General features: G+C 49.3%; 1 protein-coding gene across 1 annotated transcript; it reads left to right on the top strand.

Annotated features, from left to right (window-relative positions):
- Positions 1 to 626: 626 nt before the first annotated feature.
- CXCL14 (C-X-C motif chemokine ligand 14) lies at positions 627 to 6,451 on the top strand (the record flags this gene model as incomplete). The annotated part of the gene is made up of 3 exons (XM_082006281.1): positions 627 to 690; positions 1,579 to 1,684; positions 6,337 to 6,451. 3 exons carry the CDS (start codon positions 627 to 629, stop codon positions 6,449 to 6,451), a joined length of 285 nt encoding a protein of 94 aa, XP_081862407.1.
- Between the last annotated feature and the right edge of the window lie 5,423 nt (positions 6,452 to 11,874).

Genomic DNA, 11,874 nt, shown 5'->3' on the forward strand with positions numbered 1-11,874 from the left:
ACTAAGCTTTCCTTTCATTTGGAAGCCTGTTAAAGCTTGAAAATAATATTAAAGTCAATAAGTGACACCCCTCCAAATCTTATTCCAAGGAATTTCTGTGGAGCGTGGGCTTCCCTGGAGCGCTCAGCAAGTGCGGGGGGGGGGGGGGGGGGGGGGGTGTCCACCTAGCAGCCCCATTCACACAAATACCCCCCCAGCAAACCTCCTCCTGGTAAGAAACGTCCCAGTTGGGCAGGAGCAGCCGCCCCATCGCCTGCGCTCCCCCCGCGGGGTGCTCGGGGCGGGGGGTCCCCCGGGGTGCCGGTCCCCCCTCCCCGCCGGGGCTGAGGAAGCCGAGGGAGCCGTGGAGTTGCTCTTGCATATTAATGAGCCGCAGCAAGGGCAGCGGGAGCTGTTTTAAAAGAGGACAAGGGGAGGAAAGCGGCAGAGCGCAGGCAGCGCGCAGGCAGAGCGCAGGCAGCGCGCAGGCAGCGCCGGGGCAGCAGCACCGCCGGGAGCCGCTCTCTGCTGTCCTCTCCCTGGCGACATCCAGCCCCGGGGAGGGGGGGATCGGGGGGGAGGACGAACACGAAGCCAGAAACCACGTTAAAATCCCCGGCGTCTCGTTAGGTACCTGCCGCCTCACCATGAAGCTCCTGACGGCAGCCTTGCTCCTGCTCTTCATCGCCATGTGCTTAGCCAGCGCGGAAGGTAAGGCGCTTTATTCTCCTTATTCCCATGTAAACCCCTTTTTCCAGGGGGTTTCTTCTCCAGTAATTTTTATTTGCCTCTTGATAGCCTTGAGTTGGATTTAGCAGTCCCCTGCGTGTCGAGAAAAGTGATGTATTGTATCGGCGGGGGAAGGCAGCCGTGAGTTTTTTAAAGGTGGAAGTAGAGGTAAAATACAGGCAAGAAAGTTGTGCCTTCACGGCAAGCCAAATAGCCGCGACGCGCAGCGTGGGAGGTCACGCCGCGTTCTCCATATTTCAGGAATATAGCTCAAATATCTCCTTCGAAAGTGAGGGTGGTTTTCACAGGGAAAAAAAGAGCCGAGCTGGTTTTGGTGGGGCAGCACAAATCCCACCGAGCGTGCCAGTGTGCGTTTTCTGCTGTGCACAGAAATGATCGTTAAAAATCGCTCAGCTTTTGTCTGGCTGCAAATGCACCGCAGCATCCATGCGAGGAGAAATGACTGAAAGTCCTACAAAGTCCGAGAGAGACGTGAGTGAATGAGAAAGTAGCTGAGATGTGCCTTTGCTTGCTCAGTTTAAAGCGAGTTCTGACTCTTTCATTTCCTTCTGTTGAATACAATTACATTTAATCACAGCAGGTGCACTTTAAAAAGCTCTCATATTTAGTAAGCCTCAGAACATACGTAATGCTGTAAAACATATTTCCCAGAGAGTCACTACCTTTTCCTGGGGTATAGCAGAGAAAATATTACTCTTTTTAAGCTCAACAGCATTACAAAATTCAGCTTTTCCCACTGAGGCTTGAAAGACCAAGCCGAAGTTTGTGTGCGCACGTAGGCTGGCGGGGAAGGGACGCTTGGTATGCGGGAGGCTTTGCAGGCACATGAGAAACTGCTTTCTCTTGTAGGCGTAAAGTGCAAATGTTCAAGAAAAGGTCCTAAAATAAGGTTCTCTAATGTACGGAAGCTGGAAGTAAAACCGAGGTACCCGTTTTGCGTGGAAGAGATGATTATGTAAGTTTTCCTTCCTTTATTGCTTTCTGTTTCCCTATCAGCTGAATTACTTTACCTTACACTGCAAGTTTCTTCTTTGTTCTTTGTTTTTCTCATGCTCTGGCACGCTAATTTCTGTGAATAGTCATTTGCTGTATCAGATGCAATAAAATGTGCAATTCTGACCAAAACCCCAGCTATCTTTCTTCAACACAATTTTTTCTTTTTTTGCTCAAAGAAATATTTACACAACAGGTAGCGATAAAAGGATAATCATTAGTTCAAGTGGAGATAGGGACCAATCCTACTCCAAGCTGCCTGATGTAAAATCCAGAACTATTTACTCAAGTTATTTGGGGCGTGCAGAGTAAGAGCATGAGCAGAGTTTGGTCCGTGGTCGTTTCTACAAGGAAGAGTTATCGCAACCAGAGTCAGATTTTCGCCTGCGTTGCACCAGAGCCATCCCCTTGCATTCGATGGGATTACCCAGCACGTAAGAAAACCTTTTCCTCCCTGTCTCGCTGCAAGCCGTGACCAACCCTGCCCTGAAATCTCAAAGTCATGTAGTGACTAACCGAACCGAGGCAGGTACGGGGATTTTTGACATCTCTGATGACTGGCTCAAAAGGAGGGTTTTTTTAGATTTTAAGTACGGGTAGTTTGTGGGGGTTTTTCTGTCCTGTTTTGGATATCTTAAGATCCCCCAACAAAACACCATCCAGCCAGCACGTGGGGCTGGATAACGACTAGAAGGGCTGATGAGCCAAGCCAACTGCACTGAGTCCTTCTGCCACCTCAGAGCAGGAAAAAGGGTCCCAAGAGCAGCTACACCCCCAGCACACCAAGGACTGACTTAACTCCAGCGTTTGTGCTCCCTCACTGAACGCTTACCCGTTGCTTAATCTCAGAAAGGTGCTTTAACAGCGGGATCCGAGTCCCGTCCTGCCGAGCCGCGTAGCACCTCCGGCGCTCTGCAACGCCCACGGGGCCGAATCCTGCCCATCCGACTGGCACAAACAAGGAGACACCAGGGGAGCCTGACCCTGCCCCACGCAGAAATGGCTTGCCAGACTCGGCGGAGGGCATATGGAGGAGGAATAGAGAGCCGAGCTTCCTTAGGCTTCCTCCAGTTTTACACCGGCATCACTGTGAGCAATGCTTAGCTCAGGGAACATCAGAGCCACCTCTTTGCAGCCCGAACCAACTGATGGTGACCTGAACAGAAAAACAGTTGCAGAGCATCCCTGCCTGAATCAGTTCCTCGCAGCTTTACTTTGTTTGCTTGGAGTAGCAAAAGGATGGTGCAGAGGGGCACTGACCCTTCACATCCCCCTCCAGGCATTTGCCCGAAAGCAGCTGATGGCCTGGGGGGGGGTCTAAAATAAATCTCATGAATGCAACGTTTCACTTTCAATCAGAAAGCCAGGAAAGCTGGAACGTCGTGCACGAGCGGGTTGGTTTCCCAGCTGGACAGCCGTGCCGGTGCCGAGCAATGCTATCCAAGCCAGGAGGGTTGCCCTGGGTTTGCAGCGCTGTCCCATCGCTCTCCCGTTGTTGCTGCTGCCGTCGCTGCCTCTCCAGCTACCCTAACGCAGCCTGAAGTCACCATTGACAGTAAACTGAAATTAATATTCAGAGAACCAATCGATCCGGGAGTCTCCAGACGGGGCACAGAAGAGCTAAATTCCTGCAACGGAGTTTTTGTTGCTGTGGTGATCATTTATAATGAGTTGTCAAAGCTGGGTCCCCTCCTGACCTCCTCGAAAGCTCTCGTATCTTTTCATGTGGGAGAAATATGATATAAATGATGTTTGGCAGAGAAGAAGTAGGTACGTGGGTGCAGTTTAGGAGAGAATTTGTCTGTGGCCATAAGCCCCCCAGCAGAGCTGTGGTACAGGGTAAGAGGCAGTAAACTCAGCCCTCAGTTTATTCAAAATCTATCAAGATTCACGGTACACCCAGCAGTGCTGCGTGTATATCTGTCTCCCGGAACGAGGAACAGCAGCAGAAAATAGGAGAGAGGTTTAACTCTTTCTGTCTGAAAGGATCCAACCCCCCCTCCATGTATTCCCCCATCCCGAAGAGCGGGAACGTGTCGGGGTGAGAACAGCCGAGCCAGAGATGGGAAACGGGCACCGCTGGGAGCCTTTCCCAAGGGACAGCCGAGGCGGATGGCCGTCGTGCACTGGCTTGGGTGAAGGGACCAAAGCCAGGACCCTGGGGACAGGGTGTTTATAGGCAGAGGTGCAGCCCCACCACCCTTGCAGATTAGATGCGTGGAGGCACGAGGTGCTGGGGGGTCACAGGCTGACCCAGGGCACTCGTCCTGGCCCTGGAGGCATGGATGTATTGGGATGATTTTGGCACAGGGACCCTCAGGCACCCTGGGTGAAGGCTCCAGCCACCAAGCCCTGGGCAGCGAAGGGACAGCTCAGTGCACACCCCCGGCACGAGCTTATGCCCCAAATCCGTCTGGAGGGATCTCACTGGAGGTGTAAGTTCTGGTGCTTCTGTCCCTCCTCCATCCCTCTCAACCTCTTCTTGTAGCCCATCCAGGCAACCCCTCACTCAGGGTACCGGCTCCCACCATGCCTCTTCTTTGGCACGTCCCCTTACCTCTGCCAGACCAGCATTCCCAAGAGCAGGGCCAGGTCAGCTCAGGGTGCCCAAAAATGCTATGACCCAACCTTGTGCCCACAGCACCTGGGACTGCACGGGAACCGCAGGGGACCATGAGGCCACCTTGGGAATGTAGAAAACCTGTCCAAAGGTTTTGGAAACAGTAGAAATGCTGTCCAAGCAACACCTCTCAGCCTGAGAAAAGCTCTGGTTGTTCACCCGAGAAGGAAGTCATGCATCTCCTCCTCCTTAGATTGCAGGTTCTAGTAGATCCAGAATTGTCCTCCATCAGTCATGGTGCAAATTTAGGCCTTGCTGCTTTTCAGAGGTGCTCCTGCTCCACTCCTCCTGTGATTCAGCCGGTACGTCACTATTGGGAAATACCCTCGATGGTCTGTCAGAAAAGAAATCCAAGCCAAAGTCTGGCATCAGCCAGTGCAGACGGCACAGCTGAGAAGGTGGCTGCTGGATGGAGAAACTTTGTGCCAACCTCAAGTCCCTTAAAACTCGCATGCCCTGTGCCTCCAGTGAAGGTTCAGTTTCACTCCCATTCAAAGCTATAGGAAAATTCCTCTTCCCACGTATAGAGGGCTTGGCTGACAACGCCCTTGGAGCCAAGACAATCCATAGGTTTTAGCAGTGGCCCTTCCCTTTGCGATGTCTGCAGCCACAGAGGCTCTTGGAGGCCTCACACCGCTTTCCCACGCGTTGGGGAACGGGCCACGTCCTCCCAGAAAACAACCCAAAAGTTACACCTTGTCTTTTTGTGACTTTAGCTCACACCTGATGGAGGTGGAGCAGCGAAGGGGAGCGGGGAAGAAGGTTAACTGAAAGGAAAGAACTATTTGAACATGTTGTATAACATTGAAATGGGAAGCGTGGTGAGACCCTGAGCTGAGCTCATGCAGGCAACATGCAGCCTCTCACTTCCAGTCAGGCATGTCCCCTCTGCACTGGGCAGGGGAGCTGGGAAAGATTGCAAGGCGCTTTTTCTTGTGTTACGAGACAAACAGCTCCTTTCTGAACGAAACCATGAAAGCAGCCCATCAGTATGCACAAGATATTTCTGGTTTTCTGCCATCATTTTACTCATGGATCTAGCAGTGTTTAAATAATTCCATTACAGGATTTTAGTTAGATGGAAAACCATGTTTCCCTGTTATGGATGATATTTCCAGAAAATGAATCATTTCAATATTATTTTTTTAAAATCACAAAATTAATAACGATTACAGAAGGCTGTTTGATTTTGAGCCCTGAAAAGTGATAGCAGTCTTGATGTTTCTGAAAAGCCATCCTCTTGGGAAGCAGTTCCAGGTCTCATGTGTCACCTGGGTTGTGGCAGACCAACCAGCAACGGCTTCACTAAGCAATCCAGGAGGAAGCCTGGAACGACGGGAAGACCTTTGCCATGTTTTGTCCCCCAGCACATCTTGTCCTGACAATAAGGGGACACTGAGCTGCTGCCGCCAGCAAGGAGAGAGGGATCGGGCTGTGATCAGAAGAGGCTGAAGTCCCCAGGGCTGCCTGCCTGGGGCTCAGAGCTAGTCCATTGGGCACACAGGCACCCTGCCACATGCAAGCATTTAAGATATTGCTGACATTAAAAAAATAACTTAAAAGGGGGAAAAAAAAATAAAGATCAATGAACCAGGTCTGATCTTTCCTCGTGGATGCAGCATTGTTGAGTGTAAGGGAACCATCTCCTCATGCAAAGACCTTGTGGTTGCCTGAATGAACCCTAATTAAATCAGCTATTAAGCTCAAAAGAAAATATCTAACAGACAGGCAGAGCAAACCCACTGATTAAAAACAGCGGGTAAATCTTTGTCCAGTACAACCTAGTATAACTCTTTGGGCAATATTGCACTGCACTGATTGACAGCAGCTGAAGATCAGCTCCAATATTATTACAATAAACTCAAATATCTGCCATAAAACACAGAGCATGAAAACCCTTCCACCCCCTGACCGATTTGGGCATCTGCCTGGCGTGGGAGCAGAGGACCGGCATGTCCCCCGGCTCGCGTAACCTGTGCTCGCTTGCCTTGCAGCGTGACCCTGTGGACGCGGGTGAGAGGGGAGCAGCAGCACTGCTTAAACCCCAAACGCCAAAACACAGTGAGACTGCTGAAGTGGTACAGGGTATGGAAAGAGAAAGGCAGGTAAGTATGAATTCGCTCAGTGGGCGAGGGGGACAATCTCGGTGGCAAGCTGGGCAAAGGAGCAGCGAGCCCAGGAAAACGCATACACTGCAAATGCTCTACCCAGCACGGAGGATGTATTTCATTACCAAAATTATGGTTATAAATGGATGTTCTTTATGTTGTTTCTTTCCTGCCACATGCAGTCCTCACTTCTATTTTAGGATTAGGCTGTTCCGACTATAAATAGTAATTGTTTTCTGTTAAACTATTCATCAGCTGATGTTCTCAGTTATTTACATACACTCACCTCCCTTCTACGGGTAAAAAGCCGAGACGAAAAGCTAAATTACTTCCACAGGGTCACACGGAAAGCAGTCAGCAGAGTAGGGAAGAGTGCCCTGTCACACATTTTAGCTACACCACCTCAAAATCATCAGTATCTCATGATGCAGATCTTTGCCAATTTTAACTAGTATATCATTCCCAGAAAAAGAGTAACTTGCTGCTAGGAAGCTCTACCACCTTCTCCCCTGCAAAGAGGAGGCTTGGGGTGGGTTTTTTTGCAAGCCATCGGTCATAGATAGACAAGAGAGTGAGAAACGTGAATTCCTGATGGTTGATGGTCAATGGTGATGTCCCTGTTTGTCATTAAGGGGAGCTGCCCAACTCCTACCACCTCTCCAGCCACGGCCAAGGAAGAGTCTCCGCACGCAGTACGGTCCCAGCAAACCCCGATCTCCTCGGCCGATGGGAAACTTGCTCCCCAAAATTGAGCTCAGACAAGGCCAGCAAGCAGCAAGCCCCATTGGACCGGCAAGCCCAAAGGTGCCAGCGAGCTCCGGCCCAGCCATGCCGTGCCGGTGGCACAGGCAACGCCACGGCACTGCGAGTGGCGGTGGGTGCCGAGCCCCTCGGTGGGCTCCCCGACTCCCTGCGGCTGCTGCATCAGCAGAGCATGTGGAGAAGCCCTGCTTACTGCATCACCACATATTTCCACTCTTCCCCCTTATTTTTTAATTTTTTTTTTAATCGGGCTGTCATTGAGATGGCGAAGGATGCTCAGCCCCAGGCTTGTGCATTCAGGAAAGACATGGGGTTCCCCTGAGGGGACCGAGAGCCGGGGTCCCTGTGCCGCAGACCGGCTCCTGCCTGCAGATAACCGTGCTGCTCGCAGTCTCCTCCGCAGCCCAAAACAAGGGTCAGCTCGAGGCTTCCCCACAGTCCAGCCAGGGGATGGGGACTGTCCCTGCTGCCAGCTCTCCCCACGGCTTTGCCAATTTGGCAAAGCAATTTGGCAGCGCCTTCGGTGCCAGCTGCACCAATCCCACTGAAGCGCTCCCCAGAAAATGTTAGGGAATTTAGGTGTAAATGGAATTTAAAGTCAAGTGTAATGCAAACGTGAATCTCTTCCCCAAAACAGCATCGCCCCTCGTTTTCCCCATGCCATGGAAGACTGCTTTCACCCGAAGAGCCTGCACAAGCAGGATTTTTCAGCAAACAAGCCTGTCAAGTGGTCTTCTCAGGACATAAACTAGAAAAATGAGTCTAATATTAATCCAAAGATAACAGATACCGTGAATTTACTAGCTACGTGCAGCTCACGATATACTTCAACATTTGTATACGAGAGAGGGATTTTCCAGTGGCTAAGGTGTATTAGCAGATGTGGATTTCTTCATCTTTTGTATCCCAACAATCGTGGCAGAGCACGTTACTCCCTGCATGCCTGCGAGACGCAGCAGTGTCAAAGTCCGATCCTCCTCCCAGATGCTTTATGGACAGCAATCCAGCGACTGCTGGAGTCGAGAACTTACTTTCCAACTTACTTAAGCAAAGGCTAAAAATCTGGTTTCTGGGGTTGTTTTTTTGTTGTTTGTGGGGTTTTTATTATTATTTAATTATTATTTGGCAGGGAGTCGCTTCATTCAGAGTTTAAACCCCTTGCTCTGGGCTTTCCTTCTGCTTAGGGTTTATGAAGAATAAGAGGAAGCGGCGTGAGGAACGGAGCGGACTCCCTTGGCTGGCGTAGGACTGGGCTCTGCAGAAGATTATTTCTCTCTCACAGACATAAGACACAAATTCTATATTATTATAAAGCACTTTTTACCAAGGGTCAGTTTTTACATTTTATAGCCGCGTGCAAAAGGCTTCCAGATTGCGCAAGTATCTGTTGCACTTCAGATTCCATACCCGTCTGCTCTGTACTGAGATTGGGAAAACTCATGCTTTTCATTTTAAAGAGGTTGGGTTGGGATTTTGGGGTTGTTTTTTTTTATTGTTATTCATTCATACTTCACTATGATTGCAATCGAGCTTTATAAGCTCATTAGACAAACAGTAATGTTTGTAAAGGTGTTGTACAGCCGCGTCCCTCACCCTTTCGCCGTGGGAAAGCTTCGGTGCTGTGGTTGTTTGTCATGTTTGCAGCCGCCACCAGAGTCAGGCAAAGCGGGGACCAGAGACGAGTTTGCTGGGGAAGATGCCACGGAAACGTCGTGGCTGTAACCGCAGAAGCGAGGTCCCTCAGCACATCATCAGCCGAGTAGGAATATCACTTGCGTACCTCTTCTTTAATGGACTTGAGGTCTTGAGGCAAGGTGAAGCGTACTGTATCGCCCATTTAATGTTTCATGCATTAGAAAGCGTTTCTAGGTCATTTTTATTACTAAGAAAATGTTTAATTTTTTTTTTTTTCCCACCTGAAGTTCTTACAGAAAGTTTGTGGCTTCAGTACTGAGACATTTTAAGCTTCAAGACTATTGTGTATGATTTCCTAGATTTGTAGCAACAACAACAAAAAAGCCTTTAAAAGGTACCTTTTTATGAAACATATGATAGGGCAAACATATAAATACCTATATATGTTTTAGTCACAATACAAAATATTCATTATTTTGAATGTAATACTTCGATGTTAAGCAGTGCATTCCTCTTTTTAAAATAATAAAACTACCTTTCCATTTGTAAATATACTATAAGAAGTCTCCCTATATTATCTTTCTGTATAATGTACTGTACTGCTAAATTATCATATGCTATTTAAATGTTGAAATATTTAGAAGGTTGCATGCAGATTTCGTATTTCTTTCTAAGACAAATGAAAAAAGTAATAAAAAAAAATTTTAAAAAAGCTGACAATTGCTCTTAGATTTCCTTAAGCCATGAGAAAACTCCAGCCACTTCTAATAACTTTTTTGGTGGATGAATGGGTTTTGGGAAAAAACACCAAATCAGAGAAGCCGATTTAGAGATACGGCGTCTTGATGACACTGGAATTAGAAAACATTATTCCAGTCCGATTTACTTCCCTTTCTCATTTTAGGATTTGGACTTTACCCAAACACTGAGGAATCTTGTCACATAAAGAAGGGCTATGCCACAGCGCCTGTGGCCGCTAGCCTAGCGTTACGTTAAAGAAATGTAAGCCAACCTCTCCGGCTCCATATAACAAGTGAAATGCAGAGATTTGTACAAGACCTCGGCTGGACGAGGCGCGGTTGTACGCGGAAAGTCAGGCAACAGCGAGCCACCCCTCCTCTTTCCGCGCGGTTTCAGCCCTCGCCCCAAGGGAGGGACCTCGCACCCAGCAAGTCTCCGGCACCGCTCCCCAGCTAGAAGGGAAAGCGGACAGGAAGGGTAAAGCCAGCCAGAGTTTAATAAAACCTCCCGGCGCGCCCCGAACGGCACCGCTCTCCTTCCCGGCTGCTCCCAGCTGCGCGAAGGCAGCTTCCCGCTGGGCTGCTGCTGAGATCGGCGCGACGCCTGCGACAGTGATCTTACACTGTGTAATCAAGGCAATGCCTGGCCTCAGCTCGAGGGTTTCCTCCAGTTCAGACAGGACAAAAAAAAAAAAGAAAAAAAAAAAGTACACACTATGTACTAATTTACTGTGATAATACCCTGGCAGAGCTGGAGGAGAGCGAGCTCTTAGATTTCAAAGTAATTTCCTATTCTGCATAAGGATGGAGCTAAGAACTTCAGATGCCTATTAGTAAAAAGCTTGAGATCCCCGAGTATTTAAGAAATTAAACCTCTGGGGATATCAACTACAAGGCACTGCTTCAGGCTGAGCATCTGAACCTGATCTCCAGGCAAAGCCTGTAAAAAAGAAAAAAAACCACGGTATTTTTTCTTTGAGAGGACTTGATTTCAACACGCCAACAGGCTTCAAGAAAAGGTTTATGCTTATTTAGCGACTACTGGGCAATGTATTTCCTGGAAAAGCATTGATATGGTTGCACAAGAGGCGGTTAATGCTCCGTCGGGAATGCTGTGCACAGCTCCAGTTGCCCCAGTGCAGCACTGGCTCACGCCTCGCAGGGTATAGCCTGTACAAAGGACCCTTAGCTCTGGGTTCATCTGCCAGACCAAAGCCACCAGCGAAAACTGGGCACAGAGGAAGCCAACTGTAATTTCTTTTTCCACTTGCTAGAATGGGAGACGAAAGAAAAAGAACTGTTTTGTTCAATATGTGTGTTCCCTTTAACCCAAAATCCACGCTTCGAACAAAACAACTCCTGGCAACAGGACTTGAAACCACGAAGAGAAAAAACTGTGACTCGGAGCTGGTTTTCTCAAGCCTGTTAAACCACATCTCCACGCAGGTTTGTTAAGCTCCCAGAAACAGGAGCATCCCTCGTCGTCCCCGATACTGCAGTTGTAAAGGGAAATACTGTGTCAGAAGGTAACCGCTACACGCTCAAGATGTCAACCACTTTCCTCCTTTACCAAAATGTTTAAGAACATATACGTAGGTACCTCCCCCACCCAGATTCGGCAGCAACCTTAAGGTTTTGCTTTTGTTTTCCCCGGCAGATTGCAGGTTGCGCGGCCACAGGAGACCATTCAGTTCAGCCTCTCTAATATACAGACCATACATTTGTATTTTGGGATTGAAAAATTAAGCTGCTGGACTATGGTCTGAGCATGCACCAGCCAGCCCTGACTGCTCACCAGTTACCAATTTACCTGCCTAAGAGCTTGAAAATTTGGAGGGTAAGCCGGAGCCCTGCTCCACCCTGGGGTGCAGGAGCAGCACAAGCAGACCCCACAGCTCATTTGCTCAGGCACCGATGCTACATTGCAAGGATGTAAGACCCTAACAGAGCCTCCAAGGAGGGCGGTGGGCAGCTGCTTTCCCCCCATCCAGCCTCGCAAAGCCGCTCCCCAGCACGCCGCAGCACCAAGCCCTGTGCACGAGACCTCCGCGGTCCCCCCCATCCCTGCCCCGGGCATCCACCGGCTGCACCCGTTCAGAAACGGCGCTATCGGGTTTTATTTTAATAAAAGCACGAGGGTGAACCAAGCAGCTGCAGTGAAAGGACACAGGAGCAGGGAGACCCGCCTTGCCTTCTCGGCGAGAGCGCTACGTGGGATTAGTAACGTTATACGGATCCTTTCACCACTTGCCTTTCACTTGTTCATATACGGTCTAGGTCAGCGACA

The sequence above is a fragment of the Phaethon aethereus genome (assembly GCF_964289735.1).
Source record: "Phaethon aethereus genome assembly, chromosome: 14".
Taxonomy (NCBI): domain Eukaryota; kingdom Metazoa; phylum Chordata; class Aves; order Phaethontiformes; family Phaethontidae; genus Phaethon; species Phaethon aethereus.